General features: G+C 50.4%; 1 protein-coding gene across 1 annotated transcript in view; it reads right to left on the bottom strand.

Moving 5' to 3' along the window:
- Positions 1-25,909, bottom strand: part of GALNT16 (polypeptide N-acetylgalactosaminyltransferase 16) — a 112,308-nt gene that overhangs the window by 31,844 nt on the left and 54,555 nt on the right. Inside the window, exons 2-5 of the mRNA XM_047796136.1 lie at positions 7,824-7,981; positions 3,184-3,282; positions 1,491-1,558; positions 777-842 (exon numbers count right to left, since the gene is read on the bottom strand). Coding sequence (XP_047652092.1) covers positions 777-842; positions 1,491-1,558; positions 3,184-3,282; positions 7,824-7,981 — 391 coding nt within the window. The remainder of the gene's footprint in view (positions 1-776; positions 843-1,490; positions 1,559-3,183; positions 3,283-7,823; positions 7,982-25,909) is intronic.

Raw genomic sequence — 25,909 nt, 5'->3', positions numbered from 1 at the left:
ACTATGGAATCTTCTTCAACCCCTGCTTAAGGAAGGACAGGCTGTTATGAGGACTGACTGAACGTGAGAACGTGAGCAGAGAGAATGCCACAAGATGTGCAATGGGAAAGGCGGGAAGAGGCAGTTAGTATTACCTGTCCTCATGCCTGACTGATGCCTCTGCTTGCAGAGTGCCCCCCCCCAGCCCTGCCCCCCGCCCCCCCGCTTGGAATGACCACCCCATTCATCTGTCTCCCAACCCCCTCACCCAATCCAGGCCCCTCCCTGATCACGCCCCGCTCCTCTGGCCCCTCTCCCCCATCTCCATTCTACCCCCGTATAACCAGCCTTAGCTCCATAATAAGCTCTCTGTGGGCAGGGATCATGTTTTATACTCCTTCTGTGTCCCCTAGAGTGCCAGGCACACCCCCATGCCATGGTCCACAGTCCAAAATTCCTCTTAAGTGGAAGTGAGGTCACATCTGCTTTATACCGCTCTGTGCTTTTCTCAAAGCATTTAATCCTTACAATAACCATGCAGGGCAGAAAGGACATTTCCCATTTCTCAAAAGAGACAACTAAAGCAGCCAGGAGCCGAGCTACTTGCCTACAGTCGTGTTGTGATAGGGGCTGTCCTGAGGGAGTGGGAGGGTCTTTCCCCAGACCTTGGTCCCGGCCACAAGGAACCCAGCCGGACCATGCTGGCTTGGTATAACGTGGCACCAAAAGGGAACGGGGAGGTGCAGAAATCCAGACCAAAATAGGTCTGGGGCAGCACCCAGGGTCCAAGAACTTACCTTCCCGCCGGTCATTGCGCAGGCACTTGACCTTGGGGATCCTAGTTAGGAGCAGACAGTCTTCAGCTGGGGGTAGAGAAAGGAAGCAAGCTCATTCATCAGACCACATGCCGTTTGACCACTACCAGAATGGCCCAGGCACTGTCCCAGACCAGGCCCAGGGAGAGGGCCTGGGAAGGGGAGGCATGGAGGAGAGGTCATCTCTACTGGCCAAAGGACTGCCCCGGGCCCCACTGCCAGGCTAGACTGAGGAATGCCTGTATTTGTAGCTTTAACTGCAGGGGGCGCCAGAGAGCACCAGCGCCGTCACCAGTCCAGCAATAATCTGGGTTGTTTTTTTTGGGCCACAGCATACAGTGGCTTGATGTGGGATCTCAGTTCCCAGACCAGGTACGGAACCCAGGCAGAAGTGGTGAAAGTGCCGTATCCTAACCACTAGACCATCGGGGAACTCCCCAGGGACAATACGCTACACATAGAAGTTGTGATGATGAAGGATGCTGCTGATGCTGTTTAATTTTTTTAATGTCATCTCGCTGGTGTCCCATCAGAGCAACACCACTTCTTTGGCACCAGGGAGCAGAGCCGGGGTGGACTCTTAGAAAAGATCCCTGTGGAGGGCAGAGGTCAGTCAGGACAACCTCAAGATTGCTTCCTTCAAGCATTCTGGAAGAAACACAGTGTGAAGAGGTGCAAAAAAAGGTGGATACTTACGATCTGAACTGAAGTCATCCACTAGAATGATCTCCTGGATCAGGCTGGCAGGAGTTCGGTTCAGGACGCTGGAGCAGGGACAGGGACAGAGAAGCCCAGACTTAGGGGCCACCTTCCACTTGCCTCTTCCTGCTGTGGGCTTCCCCACCCAGCGCCCAGCTCGGGAGCCAGCACCCTGGCCATGGGCAGCTGGCTGCAAACCTTCCAGGCCCTGGTCAGTGGTCGAGGGGCAGTCTGATCCTCAGGCTCCTCCAAGAATCTGCTGACCCTACCACCTGGACCCTCAGGCACTTGGGACCCTCCCCAGATGGAGGGTGGGGGCTGTCCTAGTTGAGCTGTCCAGGCAGGGTCTGTGGGTGCTCTGGCTGCCTAGGTGTAACAAGCCTGCCTGAGGCAACCCCCGCTGGTCCTGGAGCTGCCCTGCCTGGAAAGCTAGTGAGGCTCCTTCTGGCCTGATGGGTCAGGAGACGTGTTCTCAGAAAGCACCCCTACCCCCACCCCTCTTCCCTCATTCCCTGCTGAAGGAAAGCTAAGCTTCTTGCTTTTTTTTTTTTTTTTTTTTTTTAAGGGCTGCACTTGTGGCATATGGAAGTTCCTGGCTAGCAGCTGAATTGGAGCTGTGGCTGCCAGCCTACACCACAGCCATAGCAATGCCAGGTCTGAGCCGTGTCTTCGACCTATGCCACAACTTGTGGCACGTGGAGTTCCCAGACTAGGGATCAAATTGGCGCTGCAGCTGCCAGCCTACACCACAGACACAACCACTCCAGATCCGAGATGAATCTGCAAACTACACCACAGGTCACAGGAACGCTGGATCTTTAACCCACTGAGAGAGGCCAGGGATTGAACCCACATCCTCATGGGTACTAGTTGGATTCTTGCCACGCTGAGCCACAATGGAAACTCCCCCTAAGTTACTTTAATCCCTGGAATCCCACTGGGTACTCCATTCCGAATCCTATTCTTACCTAAGTTCATTAAAGAAATGGAGCTAGGAGTTCCCGTCGTGGCGCAGTGGCTAACGAATCCAACTAGGAACCATGAGGTTGCAGGTTCGGTCCCTGCCCTTGCTCAGTGGGTTAAGGGTCCGGCGTTGCCGTGAGCTGTGGTGTAGGTTGCAGATGGGGCTCAGATCCCGCGTTGCTGTGGCTCTGGCGTAGGCCGGTGGCTACAGCTCTGATTCAACTCCTAGCCTGGGAACCTCCATATGCCACAGGAGCGGCCCAAAGAAATAGCAAAAAAAAAAAGAAAGAAAGAAAGAAATGGAGCTAGTAGAAGTCAAACTTGACCACAGGGCCACGCTCAGGAGGACAGATGGGGCCCCTCTCTCTGAAAGGCTGACAGGTGCCTACTGGGCTGACATCATCCATCTGAGGCCTCACCCCAGCCACCCATTCTCGCCTCCCTCTGCTCCTGACACCTGCATTTCTGCCCTCATCCTGGGGACCTGACCTTATGTTTGTGCATCTTGCTAACAGTTGGATTTCTTGGGTCTCCCTGACCCTGATTTACCAGCTCCAGCTTCTCAAAAAGGGCAGGACGCCCCCTTCCAGGGCCCACTAGTCTTCACAACATCTGGCCCCCGCACCGAGTCTCGGTGTCCCCCTCTGCCGGGATCCAGCAGATCCCCGAGGCCTGGGGCAGCAGCACCGCTGAGATGATGAGATGATCGCTCCAGGGCAGGGCTTACCTCTTCACCGTGCGCAGGAGGGTAGAGCGGGCTTCGTTGTGGAAGGTGATGATGACGCTGGTGGCTGGCAAATCCGAGGAGTAGGATACAGATGGGCAACTGAGAAGAGAGCAGAAGGTCAGAGGGCAGCTGTGGGAGCATCCTCAGGGCAGGTTCAGGCTTCTCTTTGTCCAGCCTGCTGCCTCCTGAAGCTGGACGCAGGCCCTGCCCCTCCACACCCACCCCGCTCAGGCCACCCCGCCTGGAGTCCTTGGAGGGAAGCACAGATTGGGGGAACTTCCTGGGGCCGGGGGCTCTTTACCAAAGCCTAGCACTCAGAGCCCCAGAGTCACTGAACTGACTCCTAAATATAGTCAATAATTTAGGTGATTGCTGTAGTACCGGATACTTAAATTGATGCAGAATAAATTCTGAATCCCTGCTATTAGATTTTATATTTTCAATCCTAATTTTAGTAAAAGAAGATGTCTTCTGTTTAGTCTTTGGTGCTACTTTTAAAATCCTGATGAAAATTCGCCTTTATTTCATAGGCATATTTGGTTAAGCACAAAAATCTTGAAACATGGCTGGCCTTTCTTTTCTATATGCTTTTATTCACACATTAATATTGGATTTATATGTAAACAGACAAAAAATAGAAGAGCGAAGCACTACATGAATCCAAAATTTTTGTTCCTTATAACAATTTTTTTTCTTTTTTTTCTTTTTTTGTTGCTTAGGGCCATATCCACAGCATATGGAAGTTCCCAGGCTAGGGGTCGAATCGGAGCCTCAGCCCTACATTACAGCCACAGCAATGTCAGATCTGAGCAGCGTCTGCAACCTACACCACAGCTCACGGCAACACTGGATCCTTAACCCGCTGAGCAAGGCCAGGGATCGAGCCTGCGTCCTCATGGATGCCAGTCAGATTTATGAACCGCTGAGCCACGACAAGAACTCCCTTTGTAACAATTCATATTAAATCTCCAGGGAGTTCTTATTAGGGCACAGTGGGTTAAGAATCTGACTCTAGGAGTTCCCGTGGTGGCGCAGTGGTTCACGAATCCGACTAGGAACCATGAGGTTGCGGGTTCGGTCCCTGCCCTTGCTCAGTGGGTTAACAATCTGGCGTTGCCGTGAGCTGTGGTGTAGGTTGCAGACGCGGCTCGGATCCCGCGTTGCTGTGGCTCTGGCGTAGGCCGGTGGCTGCAGCTCCGATTGGACCCCTAGCCTGGGAACCTCCATATGCCGCGGGAGCGGCCCAAGAAATAGCAAAAAGACAAAAAAAAAAAAAAGAATCTGACTCTAGCAGCCCCAGTCGCTGCAGAGGTGCAGGTTCGATCCCTGGCCCAGAGGGGTGGGTTAAAGGAGTCAGAGTTGCCACGGCCTCTTCCACCCCACCTCCTGGCTCCTGACATTGGGTAGGATCTGGAGAGGAATGGTGCGCATGCTGCCCTCCTGTGAACTGCTCCCTCTCGCTGCCCAGGGCTAACGGCGGAGCTGGTGACACCAGGCAGAGGAGCAGCCTCCCTCCTCCGTGGGCACTAGGACACCTCAGAGGGGACTGAGTCTCTGAGGAGACACCAAGTCAGTTCTGATGCCACCGCCCCCCCTCCCCCCCAGCAGCTCTGTGCTCTGCTTTCTCCAGACGCCACATTTTGGGGCCATTGTCTCCCCCCATCCTCAGGAAAAGGAATTAGAACAATCCATCCTTGCTGGCCTTCCTCCCGTCATTTTGGTGACTGCTTCTGTGAATGCATTTATTCGAATGCCTGGGGCCGGCGGGAAGGCAGCCGCAGAGCTGGTTTCATGGCAATCTTCTTTATTACAACTGCTCTCTGACTATGCCAGCAGTGACTATTTTTTCATTACGGCATTCATTCCACTGACAGCGGCTTATAGCTGAATTCCCAGGCCCATTTCCTGCCCTGCAGAGTGGCCCCGGGTCAGAGGGGCAGGATTTCCACTAGGCTGGGGCCCCTGCAGGAGAGATCCTGAGAGCCCTTAAAATAATTCTCCTTGAGAGGGAAAATGGGGGCGTAGGAGGGGTAGGAAATTCTCCTCTGCCTCCCGGGGAAGCCAGGAATCCCAAGTGCCTGCCCTCCCAGAAGCATGTGGATTTGGGGGTGGGAGGGCTTGGTCCGCTGAGATGGGAGGGCTGGGAAAAGCAGTCACCCCCGGGCGCCCAACCCCCTCTGCACTGGCCTCTAGGGCCCCATCTTCGAACCCCACCAGCTAGTGCCCAGGAAGGAGGGAATCCGGAAAGCAATGCCCATCTTCCACCTGAAAGCGGCCAACCGACCACAGCCTCTCTGGACGGTGGACCTGACCTCCTCCCACATGCCCCCTCCAACCCTTTCCACCTGCATTTCCCAGGGATTTATATCCATGATGATAGGAATTTATCCAGCTCCCAGGAGCCGAGGGCCTCTGAAGAGGTTTGTCTCATGCCTGTGTTTTGAGTTTGGGGCTGATGGGATTTTCTCTATGATGCTGGTAGGTCTGTCTTGCATGATTTAGGCATCTTGGGAGCCCTGCCTCCAGGGGGCTCCCTAGATCGAGGGCTCGGCAGTTTGGAGTCTAGCAGAAGCTGCCACCTGGAGCGCCAAGGGGAGAAGCATGGGGCTCAGGCCACACACCTGGCTTCCCAGGGGAGACCCTGCCCACCACACCCAGCACCTCCTCTGCTGCCCCACCACACACACACAAACACACACACGCGCGCACGCGTGCGCACGTGCACACATAAGCACCCCTTGATCCACCTTGGGTTCTGAGGGCTGGGCAGAGCATCTCACCAACCCACCACTTCTCTGGATTTGAAGAGTCTCATTTTACAATGTGTGTGGCCCCAAGAGGAATTCCCTCTTTAAATTCATCAGTGAAGAGTTCCCATTGTGGCTCAGTGGGCTAAGAACCTGATTAGTATCCATGAGGATGTGGGTTCAATCCCTGGCCTCGATCAGTGGGTTAAGGATCCAGTGTTGCCACAAGCTGTGGTGTAAGTTGCAGATGCAGCTCAGATCTGGTGTTGCTGTGGCTGTGGAGTAGGCTGGCAGCTGCAGCTCCAATTCAACCCTGGTTGGGGAACTTCCATATGCTGCAGGTGCAGACCTTAAAAAAAAAAAAAAAAAATTCCTGATCCCCTCAGGGAACATGTGAGAATGTTCAGTTGGGGGAAGGTGGTGGGAGGGGAGAGGTGATCCAGGCCAGCCCCTCGATGCACAGATTTGGGCCAGTGGAACCTCTAGGCCCTGGGGTCTAGGAAAGGCCTCCAGGTGGAGCTGTGTGGACATAACCTTACAGGCCCCGAAGCGACAGACAGGGAACACCGCCCTGGCATGACTGAGAAAGAATTTCCAAGGCTGACCTGGCTGTTAGACCTGGACGGGGCCTTTTCGGGTAGCAGGATTATTGCCCTATTTGGTAGCCTGATGGTTTCTGAAGGCTGACAGTGCTGGGGTTATAGGACAAGGGTGACAGTCCCGGCTCCCCGAAACCTGTAACCCCCTCTCACTTTGCAACAAGCTGCCAAGACCACTGGCCTTTGGGTTTCCAGGAGTGACAAGGAAGGTGCTGGAAGCAGGCCCTCTTCTGCACTTTCATCTCACATACATCTTTTGTGCTGCAGAGTAGCTATTTCAGAAGGAAAAGAAATCCTGACTTGAGTCATGGTCGCCTACCCTCAAACCAGGACGCCCCCCGGTCCTGGGCACACAGCTGACCATTCAGAGCTGGCTGTTCAGAGCTGCAGGCACACGGGTGCATCAGCTCCAACAACCCCTCGCTGTCTGCACAGAACACCAAGGAGACCCTCAAACCAGCCCGGGTTGGCAACAAACTTTCCCTGGAGGAGAGGACCCTTGGGGGGTTGAAAGGGTGTGTCAGGGTGCACTCAGGCAGAGGGAAGAGGAGGGAGGCAGGAGGAGTCGGGGATTGTGGGAGCACGAAGTGCTAGGTGCAAAGGAGCAAGGCGCAGAGCGGGACCGGGCTGCGCTCCAGGGAAAGGAGCTTAGGCGTTCCCTTGGGGGGGGGGGGGGGCAGACAGAGGCGCAGTGGAAGGTGGAGACTCATATCATCTGGACGGGACTCTCCGAGGGCCTGAACCGGGGAGCGGGCTGATGTCTTGCCCAAGGCCACTCACTTGAGCTGGGATCGGGCGCGGAAGGCATCCTTGTTCCTGGTCTAGAGCCTCTCCCACCCACCCTGCTGGGAGAGCAGAGAGCAAGACTGGGAGGATTTTCCGGGAGCTGCCAAGGAAGCAGGGGGCCGTGGGGCCGGAAGAGAGGGAGGAAAGGGACGCTAAGAGGGTGGCGCACAGCCTTCCACTGTTTGCATCCTCTTCACCCCCGGCACCACCAGCGTGGGGCACCAAGAATGCCAGGCTTGCCCATCCTGCCTGTGGTCCCCTGGCAGGTCCCTCTTTCCAGACTGAGGTACCGAGGGGCCTCTTTGGCCCCATGGGGAGGTCTCCTTGGACCGCTCAGGCCTTCAGGAGGTCAATGAACTAGAAGAATCAGGAAAACAACAGGTGTAAGGGTTTGACTGTGTCAAGCAGATGTTCAAGAGTCTGAGAAAATCTCCATCATTTCTCAAAGCCAAGCGGTGCGGGCCCCACCCTCCACCCTCCTTCCTCCACGGGCACAGTGAGGCCACACCTGTAATGGCGGGTGTCCCGGATGGGCCGGTCAGGGCTCAGCTTGTCGCTCTCCAGCTGGTTGAAGGCATGTTGCCTGTAGGGGTCCTCTCCAGGCTTCAGCTGCTTGGCTGCCAGGTAGGCCTTCTCATCGAAGCCTCTCGAGGGTGTTCCTGTCACCTGAGACAAAAGTCAGCATCAGAGGGGCCATGGGCAAGAGGTTAAAGGAGCCATGATGTGGCAAGCACTTATTGCCAGGCGGGAGCCACCTGCATTGCCCCACTTGCACCTGTGAGCAGATATCACCCCCATTGTACAGATGAGGAAACTGAGGTGAGACGGCACCTGTGTGTTTGGGAGCAGGGAGTGTATGGGAATTCTCAGTACTTTCCGCTCAATTTCATGTACCTAAAACTCCTCTTAAAACATAATGCCTGTTGGAGTTCCCATGGTGGCTCAGTGGAAACGAATCTGACTAGCATCCATGAGGACACAGGTTCAATCCCTGGCCTCGCTCAGTGGGTTAAGGATCCGGCATTGCTGTGAGCTGTGGCATAGGTCGCAGCTGCAGCTTGGATCTGGTATTGCTGTGGCTGTGGTGTAGGCTGGCGGCCACACTCTGATTTGACTCCTAGCCTGGGAACCTCTATATGCCACGGGTGCGGGCCTAAAAAGACACACACACACACACACACACACACACACACACACACACACACACACACAATAATGCCTGTTAATAAAAAAGCTCAAGGTCAGAGCTAGTAAGTTGAAGATTTCTGGAGCCAAACAGACTCTGAAGTCCATACTCCTTTGTGTTTGTTTGCTTTTGGTTTTTAGGACAGCGCCCATGGCATATGGGAGTTCCCAGGCTAGGGGTCGAATAGAAGCTGCAGCTGCCACCCTACACCACAGCCACAGCGACAATGGTTCCAAGCCTCATCTGTGAACTATACCACAGCTCATGACAACGCTGGATCCTTCACCCACTGAGTAAGGTCAGGGATTGAACCCACAACCTCATGGATAGTAGTCGAGTTTGTTACCCCTGAGCCACGATGGGAAATCCTGAAGTCCATACTGTTGACCATACCCCTCTTTGCTGGGTACAGAGATGGTGACACCTAGAGGGCACGAGACTTCCCAAGATGAGGTGTCCTAAGGGGACCGCCAACCCGCCAGGAGGTCACCATGTGACTTGCTGATTGACAGTTTCCTAGGGATGAACTTGGGCCCGACACTGGGCTAAGCACATAGGAGGTACCTGATCAGTGAAACCCCCAGGTCTTGGACAAGCTGCTGCCCAGACAGCCGCCTGTGAGGACAGACAGGCCCTCACAGGGTAATGCCAAGGCCATTAGGCTGAAAACACACAGACAGTAATGCATCTTCTCCGAGACATGTGCTTACTGCTGAAATAGCCTATGTCAGACCTCCAGGGCCTTCCAGTGCTAAGTGCTGGGGAGTGACAGATGACAGATGTCGTGGCTCAGCCTCCCTCCTCTTAGCTGTAACCTGCTCTGTGCTCCCAAAGTCCCGCCGTGAAAGACACTGGAGAAGGACACATCTGAGATGAATGGACAGATAGATGGATCCCGACATCTCATTATCCGAACCACATCGCCAGCCGGATGTTCCCCAGAGTGCCTGGAAATATCATCAACTGTGAGTACATCCCCACTCCACCCCGTCCACGTGACCAGCAGCCCGGGCTGGAGCTGTGGGCCCCCAGGGGCAGCAGGAAGGCAGGTGAGAATTGTCCAGAAACAGAAACCCTCCATCGTGGCCTGGTCTCCAGAGGGATGGTCCCAGGGAGGCAGCTTGACTCCTGGAGAGGAGACTGATGTGTTGGGTGATGCTGAGGAATATCCAGCAGCCCGGGGCCTCCACAGTCCCCTGAGAGCCTAGGTCCCAGCCTCAGGGGCCAGGGATGTGAAGGCTTCAGGGCATGTTAGCTCCTTAAGGGCTGCCTCTCTGTGGTGTTTCTGCTTCCAACCCACCAGTCCCTAAGCTCCCTGAGTCAGAGCCAGTGAGGGATTTCCCCTGACCACTGAGCCCAGCCCCGTGCCACACGCATGCTCAGGACGGTGACAATGGCAGCGGCTGGTGCCACGCCAAGGGCTGGAAAGATGGGGCAGAGCCCCCAAGGACCCGAAATGCACCTCAGGAAGGAGAGAAGGAGGGAAGGAGGAAGGAGGGAGCAGGAAGGAGAGAGAGAGAGAGAGAAGGTTCTGGCTTGAACCCTGGTTTGCTGGAAGGACCCGAGCTGTCACCTGCGAGAGTGAGGATGAGAACGCCTTCATGTCCTTCCCACTCAGGAAAAGTGGGGGGGTTTCCTCTCTCCCTCATTTCCACCCAGCCCGGATCAGGGAAACGGAAAGTGGCCTCCAGCTGATCACAGAGGAGCTGAAATAAGAGAAAATCTGCAGAAGCTTCCAAAGGGAGTGCATGCCACTGAATATCCCGCAAGTGAACAGAGGGAAATACCCATGTTCATTTATTTAGGGCTTGTGGTCACTCCGTGGGCTCAAGAAACCTCTGAGCCCTCAACCCACACTCCTCCACTGCACAATAAACACTGATCAAGAGCAAACATCAAACATCTGGAGTTCCCACTGTGGCTCAGTGGGTTAAAAATCTGCTTGCAGTGGTGTAGGATGCCTCAAAGGTGTGGGTTTGACATTTGGCACAATGGGTTAAGGATCCAGTAGGTCGCAGCTCTGGCTTGGATTCAATCCCTGGCCCAGGAGCTTTCATATGCTGGGTGAGGCCATTAAAAAAAAAAAAAAAAAAAGAAAGAAAAAAAAAGAAAAAGAAGATGGAGTTCCCGTTGTGAAGCAGTGGAAACAAATCTGGCTAAGAACCATGAGGTTGGGGGTTCAATTCCTGGCATCTCTCAGTGGGTTGAGGATCTGGTGTTGCCGTGAGCTGTGGTGTAGGTTGCAGAAGAGGCTCAGATCTGATGTGGCTGTGGCTGTGGCTGGTGGCTGTAACTCTGGTTGGACCCCTAGCCTGGGAATCTCCATAGGCAGGTGGAGGCCCTTGAAGAGGGCGGGTGCAGCCCTTAAAAAAGCAAAAAAAAAAAAAAAAAAGCCACCCGTCTACCAGGCACTTCAACACCTCTCTGCAAGTTCCAAGGATCGCCTGATTATCCATTTGTTTACGGATGCTTGAATCCACTCACTCCTTCATCCATCCACCTATTCAGCAAAGCTCCACTGAGCACTACCTACATGCCCCAAAGTAGAAGGAATGCTTCTGATACCGTCTGCATCCCCAGCCTTCTGCCTTCCTGCCCTTCATCCAAAGCCGTCTCAGGGCCACAGAGAATGTCCTGGAAGAGCATCTCGAAAGCAGTTCCTCTAGGCCTCAAAACTGAACTAGACCTCCTCAAAGATGCTGTAGGAAGTGTCTGTTAGCCCTGCGACAGCCAAGGGGAGGGGATGCTGAGGACGGGTAGGATGTGACCTTTCTATCTGGCCCCTCCCTAGCCTCGCCCCGTCACCACCCTGAGCTCTTCCACCTGGTATCTAACCAGTTCTCATGCCCACACCACAGCGCATTTCCCTCCAGCTCTTGAACTCTCCTTTCCTGTAGCCCTTGGTCTTTGACCTTGAGACTTCCAGGCCTTTGAGTGTCCCAGGGGTATCTCTAACTCAACGCCTCAGAATGAATTCTTCATCAACCCCCCGCCAAAGCAGCCGTGTCTGTACTGCCTGTGGCAATGATGGGAAGTCCCACCAGCCTGGTCCTCCAGGTAACAAACTAAGGGGTCATCCCCGGTGCCCTCCCCCATACTCCGCAGCCCGCTGCAGACCCCTGCCCTGCGCATCCAGGCAGCATCTTAGGCACAGACCACTAGTGTTAACAGATTACTGGCCCTAAAAAGACAAAAAAAGAAAAAGAAAAGAACAAAATGTAGTTCTGCCATCATGCCTCAGCAGTAACAAACCCAACTAGTATCCATGAGGACAAGGGTTCAACCCTGGCCTCGCTCAGTGGGTTAGGGATCTGGCGTTGCCATGAACTGCGGTGTAGGTTGCAGACTTGGCTCAGATCCCTCATTGCTGTGACTGTGGTGTAGGCTAGTGGCTACAGCTCTCATTCGACCCCTAGCCTGGGAACCTCCATAAGCTGCGGGTGTGGCCCTAAAAAGACAAAAAGAAAAAAAAAACTATTTACTGAAAGTCTACTTTGTGCAGATACCATGAATCTGGGAGGATGGAAATAAATAAAAAGTATGGCCCCAGAAGAGAAATCTAGGACACTAGATCACCTCCTTTTGTCCTCCATCCCATGCCAGGTGTGGCCTTGGAGGATCATGAAGAAACTCCCACCTTCAAACTTAGATCACAGGTAACCGGAGAACTGGCTGTGGAACCTCACCCACTGCAACCCCAGCTCGGGCAGGAGTCCACCTTGGCGCAGGCACCACATGCTGGTGACCCATGAATGCTGCTTCCCTTCTCCCCTCCTCTAAACGGGAAGCGTGCTGTGCTGTCCTGTCCTGTCCTCCCAGCCACACTGCTTACGAAGCATATCGGCAAGGGGAAAACGCATCCTTTGGCTCCAGGCTGCGGGCCCATAAGGAGCTATATCTGGATCCGCCCGAGAGACCTGAGGTCCTGGGCTTGGAGCCAGTCAGAGCCGCTGGACGGGACTCACACTGCTGCCCTTTCTGGAGCGGATGAGGGCACTGGAGGCTGTCTGTGGGATTCTTAGGCCACATGGCACTGACACCTGTGCTTGACTGGGCTTTCTTTTCCACGGGATCATGAGCTCCCAGCACCTGGCACATGGTAGGTAGTGAACAGATGTTTATTGGACAAAGGAGTGAATGAGTGAGTGAGTGAATGAAGGAATAGATCCCTAGACAGAGTCCCTGCTCTCACCTACTTATAATCAACTGGGAGAAAAACCACGGTGAACAAATGGGATCCTCTGACACAACACATGACCTTTGGTGGCTTTCGCTTTCCTTCAGGGTACAAGCCCAGTACTCACAGTGGCCCAGGAGGCTTTTTATGAGCTAATGCTTCGTCATCTCTCTAGACTCAGAGGCTACTGTTGCCCCACCCCTGGCTCTGCTCCAGTCGCACTGGCCTCCTGATGTTCCTTGAGCCTGCCAGCACTCTTCCCCTTAGCTCCTTTGTTCCTTCTGCTTTCTTTCTGGAAGACTCTTCTCCCAGATGTCTGCATGGCTCCCTCCATCCCAGCCACCTTGCCCCACACGGCTCTGCTCAAACCTCGCCTCTTTGTGAGTCTGTCCCACCCACCATCTGTAAAACTGTGGGCCCAGCACTGCCCTCATCTTCCCTCTCCTCCTGCCTGATGTGTTCTTGGATAGCGTCTAGCGCCATTGGATTTTTTTTTTTTTTTTTTTGTCTTTTTAGGGCCGCACCCTTGGCATATGGAGGTTCCCAGGCTAGGAGTCAAATCAGAGCCATAGCCACTGGCCTACACCACAGCCACAGCAACGTGGGATCCGAGCCTCATCTGTGACCCACACCACAACTCACAGCAATGCTGGATCCTTAACCCACTGAGCGAAGCCAAGGATGGAACCTGCATCCTCATGGATACTAGTCAGATTCGTTTCCACTGAGCCACGATGGGAACTCCCACCATGAGATGCTCTATGGGTATTTTGCTTCTTTATGTTCTCTATTTGACTGCTAATTCCCACAGGAATATAAACTTCACCAGGGCAGGGATTGTCTGTTTCGCTGAATGCTGGATCCCAAAGCCCAGAACAGCGCTCAATGGAACTCAAAAGCAATGGCTGTCTGCCTGATGCCTACAATATGCCCTGTGTGCCAGCTGAGTCTGTGGCAGATGCCTAGAGGGTTGGATGTGGGAGTTGGGGAGTACAAGAGATTCCATTAGGATGTAAGAAGAAAAGAGAACTGCTATTTATATTTATTTTTATATAATAATTTTGTCTTCTTTTGGTGTTATGCTAGACATAAGACACTAGCACAGTAGAGCACATATGTAATAATGAATAAATGGATATTCATATGAAAGGCACCTGAAAGAAAAAAAAAACAATGGCTAATGCGTAAGCAAGGGATGAGCTGTCATGATGATAAGCTCCACTTGGCTAACACAACACTTAGAATTGAGGGGGACCGAGAGGTGGAAGGGGAGGCCCCTGTCTTAGGGACTCCTTCTCACTCATGTGCTCCTGGCAGGGCTGTTAATTACTGCCAATCCCACCAACACTTCCATCACATCATGGGGTGGGCACAAGACCCAGGCTAAGCTTGATCTTATCACTGCACTCCCGGATGCAGGGGACAGGTTCAGGAACAGTCATCTGACTCGATCTGGGCCAATCAGCATCTACTCTGAGATTTTTCTATGAGATGAGCTCTTTTTATCTGCACTGCTAAAATTGGGAGGTGGGAGCCTTCCTGCCTGTCACATGGAACGAGAACCCAAGAAGAAAAAAATCAGAGCCAAGAGATGGAAAGAAAGAGCTCTAATGATACTGTTTGGGATCCCTGGAGCCAGTTATATCTGATCCAAATTCACTTGGTTTTTTTTCTATCTCTCTGTATCTATCTACTTACTACCTACCTGTCTTCTCTCTCTCTCTCTCTCTCTCTCTCTCTCTCTCTCGAACTAGTTCGTGTTGGCTGTTTCTTCTGCCTCTCTGTATCTATCTAGTTACTACCTACCTGTCTTTTGCTTTTGTTTTTTCCCTTGAACTAGTTTGAGTTGCCTATTTTTCTCTCACAACCAAAAGTTCAGAGATATCAGTCCTTTGGTCCTTTCAATGAAAGAAAAATCATTCTCCAAAAGTAAGAAACAGAAATCGAAACTGAAAACAAACAAATGAGCCACCAATGGCAATGACACGATGTGGGTGGAAGCCACCCATTCCAAGATATCAGGTTGGTCCCTGGCATCTGGCCCAGTGACTTGAGCCCAGAGCTGGGTGAGACATTCCCACCTTCCCCAGAGGCTTCAGGAAGCGGGGTGGCTTCCATCTGGACCACGGTTTAAGAGGCTCTTGGGTTGCCATGGTGAGGAACAAAGGTTGGGGAGATGGTGAGTGACAGTCCAACGCACCTCCCACAGCCCTCCAGCCTCCTGCTGAGACTTCTCAGGGATGTATAGGTGGCCGCCTCCTCCCTGGTCTGGCTTTACCAGAAATGCCAAATCCAAGCACTTTTGTGTCCAATAAGGTCAATCACATCAGAACTTGTTTAAGCCGAAACAATGACTCTGCTTTATTAAATGAAAAGAATTATTTTTAGTTTTGGAGACTTTTATTTTCAGTCCGTCATTTCGATTAAACTTTTGAAATCTGCCTGACTTGCATCAGTTTTTTTCCAGCTAGATTTGCTTATTTCTTCTTGACTGCTAAATTTAGGAAACAAACAGCCAAGGGGAAGGTTTAAAATAAGAAAGGAAAATATTTTCCATGTCATTGTCATCAAAAACAGTTCAACTCAAATCTCCAAGCCTTGTAAACCTTCTTTTAAAATATACACGGACCCCAAAGTTTTAGATTTAAACAATTCGAACTCCTTTTAAATAATTACTGCCCAATTTCCTTTTACTGCCAGTAAAATAGGTACCCGCTGGGTTTGCCTTTCACGAAATTCAGTGAAACTGCAAGTAAAAAGTCTCTGGTCCTATTTTATGGATGGCTCTTGACTTTTTCTTCTGAGTCTGCTTTAAACTCAAAACACCTGGTGAGCAAAATGTGCTTCCCAACCACTCTTGACTCCCCTGGGAACAAAATCTCATCTGATGCTGTGTCCCAGGTTGAAAGACTGCCATTCATTAGTCAAACTGAGAAACAGCGCATGAGTCACCATCTCTAAGAGCACAGGCTCAGGTTCCGCCTTTCCCAAATGAGAAGGCGTGTCCCCTGGGTCTCCCCATAAGCTGCTGGGTTCTGGGGAAACAGCCAGTGTCCCTGCCCAATCAGACAAGATGCTGGAGGCAGCACCAAGCTGAGACCTTACGGACACAGGGGAAACTTGTCTGGGCAACCAAGGGTCTCTGAGGGACCTGTCCCAGATGTGTCTGCATCTTCCTTTACACATCGCCCCAAAAGAAGTCATTATAGGAAGTTCCCTTGTGGTGCAGCAGGTTAAGGATCTGGCATTGCCGCAGCTGCGGTGTAGTTCGCAACAGTGGTGCGAGTTCGATCCCTGGCCCAGGAACTTCCATGTGCTGGGGTTAAAAAAAAAAAAAAAAAGGTAGTTACTTTGGGGATTACTAGCCTGGGCTTTGAAATCTGATGGCCCTGGGATGGAGGGCCAGGGCTTACTTCTACCCTTTCTGAGCAGGTTTCTTCATCTGGATCATGGTGAGGATTAAAGGAGATGATGTAGATAACGTGCTTAGCACAGTAACTGGCACATAACTTATAGTTATTAACTATTATTAGCTTGTGTGCCTTTTTATCAGTGGCTCTCAACTCTGGCTGCACACTGGAATCATCTGGGAAGATTTTCGATTTCCTAATGTCCAGGTCCTACTCAAGACCACTTAAGTCAGAATTTCTCAAAGTGGGATGCAAGCATCAGGGGTTCTCAATGCTCTACCAAGGCTGAGCTGTCACTTCGTATGGATGCAGGATGGTGGGCGACTGCCAGTCTTGGGCTGCTGAAATCACGGGACCAAGAACTCGAGGGACCTAGGCCACCTCCCTTGACCCCTTCCCAGGAGCCTCACGGTGAGTCTGGGTTTTTGGCCTCTATTTGTACTGATCCAGAGCTTCACCATCAGCAGAGGCATCTGCAACTCAGCCAGGGCCTGCAAGGTTACTATAGAAACTGCACCTTGCAATGCTTATGCTCACAGGCCTGGGAGGTTCAAGTTCAATTACATACCAAGGAGCACAAGGTAGGGGCTCCCTGGGAAGCCAATCTTGGGCTATCAGTTAGATTTCCCACCATGACCTGACTTCTCTAGGGTGCTGAAAACTGCCCAGCTTTATGACACCAGTGGTCTCACCAAGAAAGAGTTCTAGTGGTTCTGGTGGTCTCACCAAGAAAGAGAGGGGTCCCTTTCCCCATTCCCTTAGGGATCTGAGCCAACTAGAGTCCTCTATTCCAGGCTGGGACAAGGCACCAAGCCCACTGTTCCAAATCATCTCTGCTCAGATCCAGGAAGATCCTCGGCCCAATCAAGCTCTCCAGTCTCATTTCACACTCTCTGCCCAGCCCAGAGGCCACCTAGGGATGGAGGGATTCTGAGAGTGGTCCATGCTAGAAATAATTTGGAGTGATAGCTTAGTTTCTACCTGCTTCTCAGTTTACCCAGTGTGAGCAGAGTGCTCTTGAGTCTGTGAAGGGCACCAGAATTCTGTCTTACCCTCCCAACCACAGCTGCTACAGAGTAAGAGGAAAGATTAGGCCTCTTTTAATCTGAGCCAAGAGTATCTGCTCACTGAGGGCCTGCAATGAGCTGGATGCTATATGAGGTGCTTATTTATATCTTCAAGTAGTCCTGCCAAGCCTCTTCTTATCCTTATTTTATGGAGGAGGAAACTGAGGCCCAGAGAGGTAAAATAACCCACCCAAGGTCACACAGCTGCTGAGTAGCTGGGCTAGGACTGGAATTGAGGCAGTCTGGCTGCAAAGCCTAAGCACAATGCTTCCTCTGTGTGCCTTCAAACCACTCCTGGGCCAGATGCGCTTGGCACCACCCTGTCCCCCCCATCTCTGAGTGTATCAGCTCTAAAGCAAGCTAGCCTCTGGCACCTAGAACACAACCAGGCCCTGACAAGTGCAGGCTGGAGGCCACCTCCCTCCTGGGCTCAGGGTTCAGAGCATCAGTTCATGGCTCTGATGGGGACCTGCCCAGTGCTGTCATCTCTTGGCCTGACACAGGCATGGAAACACTTTTCTGTTTACGGCTAGAAGGAACATGGAACAAATGAAAAGTATAAGAGTTTGTATTACTCAGACCAAAACAGCACATAACCAGATTTCCTGGGGTCAGCCCAGGTGCTCCTTGGTCTTCCCAGCCAGGGACAACCTCAGGGTCCTAGTGACCTTCAACTGTAGTTACAGCCAAAGGGGACAAAGCCAACTCCTGTTCTGGTTCTCGTCTGCTTGATCCTATCAGTCCCTCAAACAACACTGCCACGTTGTGTGGATGAGAAAAAGGAAGCCAGCAGAAGCACTGCAATGACAGGGCAACCTCAGGCTCTCCGGGCTCAACACATACCCTGCCGGCCAACCCACCATGCAGGTCACACCCTGTTCTGCTCTAGTCACACAAGTGCAATATGTCAACATTTCTAAGTTACCATTGCATTTCAGATATTCAATACTCAGAAACTATTGAACTTGAACCTGTCAGATATTAACTGGAAAGATAACGCAATAATGGGCCATGTGGAGTTCCTGTCGTGGCTCAGCGGAAATGAATCTGACTAGCATCCATGAGGATGCAGGTTCCATCCCTGGCCTCAATTGGTGGGTTAAGGATCCGGCGTTGCCGTGAGCTGTGGTGTAGGTCACAGACACGGCCTGGATCTGGTGCTGCTGTGGCTGTGGAGTAGGCCAGCGGCTACAGCTCCGATTTGACCCCTGGCCTGGGAACCTCCATGTGCCATGGGTGCAGCCCTAAAAAGACCAAAAAAGGGGGCCATGTAACACATAGAGTACATAGACTATGACAATATTGAGGGTGGCAACAGCCTCCTGTCTCATCACTGAGATCAGAACCAGCTGGGCCAGGATCGCATTCAACCCATTAGCACTCAGCAAGGCCCTGACCAAGGACAGAGGACCTCAGTATTTAACACTTTCCAGAAGAGAGAGCCAAATTAGAGCAGTGGCTGATGCAGCACATTACGGCATGATGGGTCAAGTTCAGAAGTGTATTACCTGTGGTTCACAACTAGCATAATTAAGCAATTAGGTTATACCCATCAAGAAAAGAAAGCCTGACAGAGGCTGACTTTTAAAATCAGATTAAACAAAAAGAAAAAAGAGAAGGAGAAGGAGAACTGGGGAAAGCAGCCTGCCTCATGAGTGGCTTTTTGCAATGCCCACTGCTGGGGTAGGTACAATTTGTCCCCTCAACAGGACTACGCCCGAGGACTGGCACGTCCCCCGCACCCCAGCATTTTATTTAGGTACAATATACAAAGAGGCTAGAGGGAGGTCCCATTGTGTCTCAGAGGGTTACAAACCCGACTAGTATCCATGAGGATGTGTGTTCTATCTCTGGCCTTGCTCAGTGGGTTAAGGTTCCAGCATCGCCATGAGGGGTGGTGTAGGTCATGGACACGGCTCAGATCCTGAGTTGCCGTGGCTGTGGTGTAGGCTGGCAGTTGCAGCTCCTATTCAACCCCTAGCCTGGGAACTTCCAAATGTGGTCATAAAAAGAAAAACAACAACAACAACAAAGTGGCTATAAAATTTGCAAACATGGATAATAGCAATTTTTTTGGCGGGGGGGGGGGTGTCTTTTTAGGGATGCACCCACGGCATATGGAAGTTCCCGGGCTAGATGTCAAATCAGAGCTGTAGCTGCCAACCTACCCCACAGCCACAGTAACACCAGATCTGAGCCATGTCTGCAACCTATGCCACAGCTCAGAGCAACGCTGGATCCTTAATCTACTGAGTGAGGCCAAGGATTGAAACTGTGTCCTCGTGGGTACTAGCTGGGTTCATTACTGCTTGAGCCACAATGGGAACGCCAATACTAATATTTCTTAATGAATAGAGCCCTTTGGATGACTTCTTCTGAGATATGCTAAAGACAGAGTTTTGGAGTTCCTATTGTGGCTCAGTGGGCTAAGAACCCGACATAGTGTCTGTGAGGATTCACGTTTGATCCCTGAGTTTGCTCAGTGGGTTAAGGATCTGGCATTGCCTTGAGCTGTGGCATAGGTTGCAGATGTGCCTCAGATCTGGTGTTGCTGAGGCTGTGGTATAGGCCAGCAGCTGCGGCTCTGATTTGACTCCTAGCTGGGAAATTTCCATGTGCTGCAGGTGCGGCAGAAAAAAAAGAAAAAAAATTTTTTTTAATTAAAAAAGAGATGCAGTTTTATTCAGTGAGAAATCAGAGACACAAATCATCTGATCACAGCGTATCACATATGCGTGTGCTGAGATCCATGGAAATCTGGGCTCATGTACATATTCATTGCAGTTTTGCACAGTACACAGAAACATACATTGTTAATGAGCAACAAGATGACCACTGTGTCATGTGTTATCATGTAATCTAACTAAATCACTTACTGTATATGTCCATCCATGTTTTCCTTGATGGCCACCCTGTAGCTAAACAGAATCTTAAAGGGAAGACATAGCTCCGTTCTTGAAAAAGCGTCAGTGCTATTAAGTTATAAATCCTCTCTGACTTAATCTATGAACTCAGTGCAATCCTGATTAAATAACAACTGTGCTGGGAGGTGGGTGGTGGGGTAAGGATTCAGCTGGAAGAGTTTAAATGGGAGTGAACAATCAGGGAAAATCTGAAAAAAAGGAAAGACAGAGAAATAGACTTACCAGAGATTAAGGTATATCAAAGACTGCAGATTTTATATAGCAAGATACTATTGGCATAACACCAAACAGATCAATAAAAGAAAGTGAGGTCAGAAATAGACCCAATAGAGGGCTGGCATAAAGTACAGCTGCATTTCAAATGTGCCCTTCAGTGACTAGACAATGTGGTAACAAATAAAGCTGAATTCATTTCTTAAATCGAAATTAATTCTAGGCAGCCCATTTTCTTTTTTTTCTTTTTAGGGCCACACTGCTGGCTAGGGGTGAGATTGGAGCTGCAGCTGCCAGCCTACACCACAGCCACAGCAACGCCAGATCTGAGCCAGGTCTGTGACCTACACCGCAGCTCACAGCAACTCCTAATCATTAATCCACTGAGCGAGTCCAAGGATCGAACCCGTATCCTCATGGGTACTAGTCAGGTTCGTTACCACTGAGCCACAATGGTAACGAACATCAGCATTTTAGATACGACTTTTTGATACAGTAGAAGTTCCAATTTTATTTAAACATATACCTGGTTTTCCAGAGACAGCCCCAATATATACCTGTGCTCTTAGGATCTGAATCAGAATTAGTCTCAGCTTAGGTGATGGATATGATCACCCTACATTTCTAGATATTTACTCTACAATTAAACTGGCATGAGTATTTGAAATGTACAAGTATCTTAATTACAGCAGCCTTTATTAAAAGTGCTGAAATAATTTAAATGCCCATCAGTAGAGGACTGATTGAATAAATTAGTTTCTCCTTACAGTAGAATTCTAAATAAATGTTAGAAGGAATAAGTTATGCATGAATACTGTCATTCATTTCATATAAAGAGTTTATAAACATGTGCATATCTAAATGCACAGATTTATCTGCAAAAATATATGGCAAGTTGCCAAACAGTAGTCCCCTCCAGAGATGGCACAGGAATGGGCTGGGAGACCACAGAACTTTCCCTTTTCCTTTATACAAATCTGGGGTGTTTTGTAAATAAGTATTTACTTATTTATTATTGGGGGTGTGTGTCCCAATCTCCTTTATTTAAGAACAAAGTAGTAAGTGATGTGGGGATTAAAATCAAGAGCATCATTGAACTTCACCTTCCCTCTAACCAGTTCCCCCAAACTCCCTGGCCCCACACCCTTTGTGTTCCCAATTCCTTTCTTAGCAATGAAGAACTCAATCCCAAAGCCCTGTTAGAAACTTCCCTTACAATAAAATTATTTTTAAAAAAGAGATGGATCTTGGAGTTCCATTATGGCACAGTGGAAACGAATCCGACTAGGAACCGTGAAGTTGCGGGTTCGATCCCAGTCCTTGCTCAGTGGGTTAAGGATCTGGCGTTGCCATGAGCTATGGTGTAGGTCACAGATGCGGCTCGAATTCCATGTTGCTGTGGCTGTGGCGTAGGCTGGCAGCTGTAGCTCTGATTCGACTCCTAGCCTGGGAACCTCCATGTGCTGCCAGCACAGCCCTAAAAAGCAAAACAGCAACAACGACAACAACCAGATGAAACTTAATTCTTTTCTACCTAAATGCATTGAGCTAATTATTATCATTATCAACATTAATACTTTCTGTGTGAATCTCAGATATAAATAAATTGATGAATTCCTCAGCTGTAACACTTGGGGGCAGAAGTACCAACCAGGAAGAGAAGGACCATTGGAGAGGAGGGGACAGGAAGCTGGGCGGAGGAAAAATAATTTGTCCTCTACCCTTCTGAGCTCTTAGCAGAGACCCCTGTAATAAAGGACAGATAAAGGGTTCGACCTAATGCCAAGGTGTGGCGCCAAGCCCCAAAGAGCAATTCTCAGATACCAACTGGGGGGTCCTACAGTTCAACTCAGTTCTTGACCTTCTCTGCCTAGAGGCAGTAACAGAGTCCACAGGCCAAGGGCTCAGTATGACGAGACTGCCTTCCACCTCAGATGCCAACTGCAAGCCCAGATGGTTACCTGTGCTTCTGACTGACTAGCTAAAAAGCAGAGGTTCCGGAGTTCCGGTCATGGCGCAGTGGTTAACGAATCCGACTAGGAACCATGAGGTTGTGGGTTCGATCCCTGGCCTTGCTCAGTGAGTTGAGGATCCGGCATTGCTATGAGCTGCGGTGTAGGTGTAGGTTGCAGACGCGACTTGGATCCCGCATTGCTGTGGCTCTGGCGTAGGCCGGTGGCTATGGCTCTGATCAGACCCCTAGTCTGGGAATCTCCATATGCCGTGGGAGTGGCCCTAGAAAAAAGCAAAAAGGACAAAAAAATAAAATAAAACTAAAAAAATAAAAAGCAGAGTTTCCCACAACCCCTCACTAGGTTCGATTAATTTGCTAGAGCAGTTACAAGTTAATTACAAAGGATATTGAAAGATACAAATCAACAGCCAGAGGAAGAAATAGTACATGCAGTGAGGGTGTAGTGGGGGCGGGAAGGAGGTGGCAGAGGTGGGGGGACTGTCGCAGGTGAATTCAACCTTCAGGGTATGCTCAAGACCCAGCTTGACTCCTCCTGATTTCTCCCCACAGCATGAGTCTAACACCTGAAAATGGGATGCAGGGAGGATGCTAAGAAGCCAAACCCTAGTCAAGGGCTTTTCACCTCACCTCTTCTACAGGTATGGACCCTGGAAATACACTGACGAGGCTGGTACTCAGACTCTCAGGACAACTGGTGTCATTTCCTTTTCAGTTTGTCCATTTTAAGCTGCCCCCCCCCCGCCCCCCACTGCCTTTTAACCTTTTCAAAAGTGCCTGGTGTCAAATGCTTAACTTAGTAACTTGGTTGAAAGGGACAGGCAGGCCAAGGAGCGCTGGGAAGGGCTGATGGTCAAGTCCCTCAGGCGAGCCTGCAGGCCATGCTGCACAGCCTGAGTTAACCTCTGAGCACAGCCGTTTGCACAGCTGCAGAAAGGAGGTGTCAAGCGTATGAGATAAGATCATCACAGCCAGGCTATGGGAGGCCCTCACTACATGAGTGTATAGAAGGAGGGGATCGAGCAAGACAGTTTCCAAGACCTCTTCCATCTCTAGCATTAAATGATCTCTCTCTCTCTTTTTTTTTTTTTTGTCTTTTTGCCATTTCTTGGGCCGCTCCCTACGGCATATGGAGGTTCCCAGGCTAGAGATATAACTGGAGCTCTAGCCGCCGGCCTACACCAGAGCCACAGCAACTCGGGATCTGAGCTGCGTCTGCAACCTACACCACAGCTCACGGCAACACCGATCCTTAACCCACTGAGCAAGGCCAGGGATCGAACCCGCAACCTCATGGTTCCTAGTCGGATTTGTTAACCACTGAGCCACGACGGGAACTCCTAGCATTAAGTGATCTCTAACTACATCCACTGACGTCATCATTCTTCAACACATACTTATTGCAGATCATGGAGAATCTCTAAAGGGCCAAAAGCTTCTTGTTATGTGACCTATCACTGTTCTTGGCACACAGTAGGTGCTCACAGTTTGTCACGTTAGGAAGGTATGTGCATGGTGTCCCTGAGACTCTGGTTCCATGGGAGCTGCAGGAATGGTCGGCATCTCTGATTAAGTGTCACCAAAATGGTACTTGCTCCCTCTGGGGCCCCATGATTGGACAGGAGCTAAGGCTACAAAGGATCTCTAGAATGGGGGGGTATGCGGGGAGCGAGTTAACCGGAGGCCCCCAATGGCAGCTTCTGCCAGGAACATGAGCTCGGCAGATGGGCATGCCAGCTCTGGGTCTGGGAGGGACAGAAACGTGTATTTTATTGTGGTCTGAGAGTCATTTGTGGGAAATGACATTAGGGTGGGTTAATGGCAGAGAGTGCTTTTCTCCCTTGACTAAAGTCTTTGAGTATTATATTAAATTGTTTTTAAGTCACCAGAATGGTTATTAAATTAGTACGCTTTCGGAAAACAGTCTGGCCGTACATTTCTAGTGCTATATCCTTTGGCACATGGCCTTTTATGTCTCGGTCTGTCCATTACCTTCCCCTCGTCATGGCAGGGTGCCGATAGGGCCCCAAATCTCCCACATACCCAGAAGATTTATATTTAACCTCTGGAATAGGGAGAGGCATGTAAACATACTTTCTCATCTACGGCATATGGAGGTTCCCAGGCTGGGGGTGGAATTGGAGCTACAGCTGCCGGCCTACACCAGAGCCACAGCAACTCGAGATCCAAGCCACATCTGCAACCTACACCACAGCTCATGGCAACACTGGGTCCCCAGCCCACTGAGCGAGGCCAGGGATCAAACCCGCATCCTCATGGATACGAGTTGGATTCATTTCCGCTGTGCCATGATGGGAACGCCTCAGGGGTCCTATTTTAATCATATAATTAGTTATAGACAAATACTGGCATAAAGATGTTTATAAGAGTCTTTTTTTTTTTTTGTCTTTTTGCCTTTTCTAGGGCCGCTCCCGTGGCATATGGAGGTTCCCAGGCTAGGGGTCCAATCGGAGCTGTAGCCACCGGCCTACACCACAGCCACAGCAACATGGAATCCGAGCCACGTCTGCAACCTACACCACAGCTCACGGCAATGCCAGATCCTTAACCCACTGAGCAAGGCCAGGGATTGAACCTGCAACCTCATGGTTCCTAGTCGGATTTGTTAACCACTGCGCCACGACGGGAACTCTCTGTTCTTAACAGTCTTATTTAAAATTAAGGATGAACATTTGAAAACAATCCAAATGTCAACGGCAGGGGGAAAAAAAGATTATATAAATTATGTTTCATCGACTAAAAAGAATATCTGGCAACGATTTACAATAACTGTCATAGGCTGTGAGGAAATAAGTACACTCGTAAGTGTTATTGGAGTGTAAACTGATACAAATCTTCTAGAGGTGGATTTACCAGTACTTATCAAGAGCCTGAGAAGGATGTATACATATGATTCAATTTTAGCAATCTGTCCTAAGGAAATGATTAAACACGGGTTCCATTTATCATAGCAAAGGATTGGGGTTTGAGGGGGTTTGTTTTTTGCTTTTAGGGTCACACTCGAGGCACATGTAGGTTTCTGGGCTAGGGGTCTAATCAGAGCTACAGCTGCCGGCCTACACCACAGCCACAGCAACACAGGATCCGAGCTGTGTGTGTGACCTACACCCCAGCTCACGGCAACACCAGATCCTTAACCCACTAAGCAAGGCCAGGGATCGAACCTGCAACCTCATGGTTCCTAGTCGGATTCAAATCCACTGTGCCACGACGGCAACTCCTATAATAGCAAAGGATTGGTGGAGGAGGAGTTCCTGATGGCCTAGCAGTTAAGGACTCGGGCGTCGTCACTGCTGTGGCTTGGGTTACTGCTATGGCTCGGGTTCAGTCCCTGGCTTAGGAACTTCCACATCCTGCAGGCATGACCGGAAAAAAAATATTGTGAAGGAGAACCTCCAAGATTTCCAGTAACAGGGGATTGGTTTAGTAAGTTTTGACACAGTGCTTCAATAGAACACATTGCAATTATTTTAAAAGATGTAGAAATGCATTTTTTTTTTTTTACCATAGGAAGGTGTTCACCATCCACAGTTAAGTGAAAAAAAAGCACGCTACAAATTAATGTGTGCATTGCGATTCCATTTGTGTTTATCTAGATGTTCTAATTTGTCTTAATGAATAATT

The sequence above is a fragment of the Phacochoerus africanus genome, chromosome 9 (assembly GCF_016906955.1).
Source record: "Phacochoerus africanus isolate WHEZ1 chromosome 9, ROS_Pafr_v1, whole genome shotgun sequence".
NCBI classification, from domain to species: domain Eukaryota; kingdom Metazoa; phylum Chordata; class Mammalia; order Artiodactyla; family Suidae; genus Phacochoerus; species Phacochoerus africanus.
Note: the sequence above shows the minus strand (reverse complement) of the source record. Positions and strands in the feature narration are given on the sequence as shown.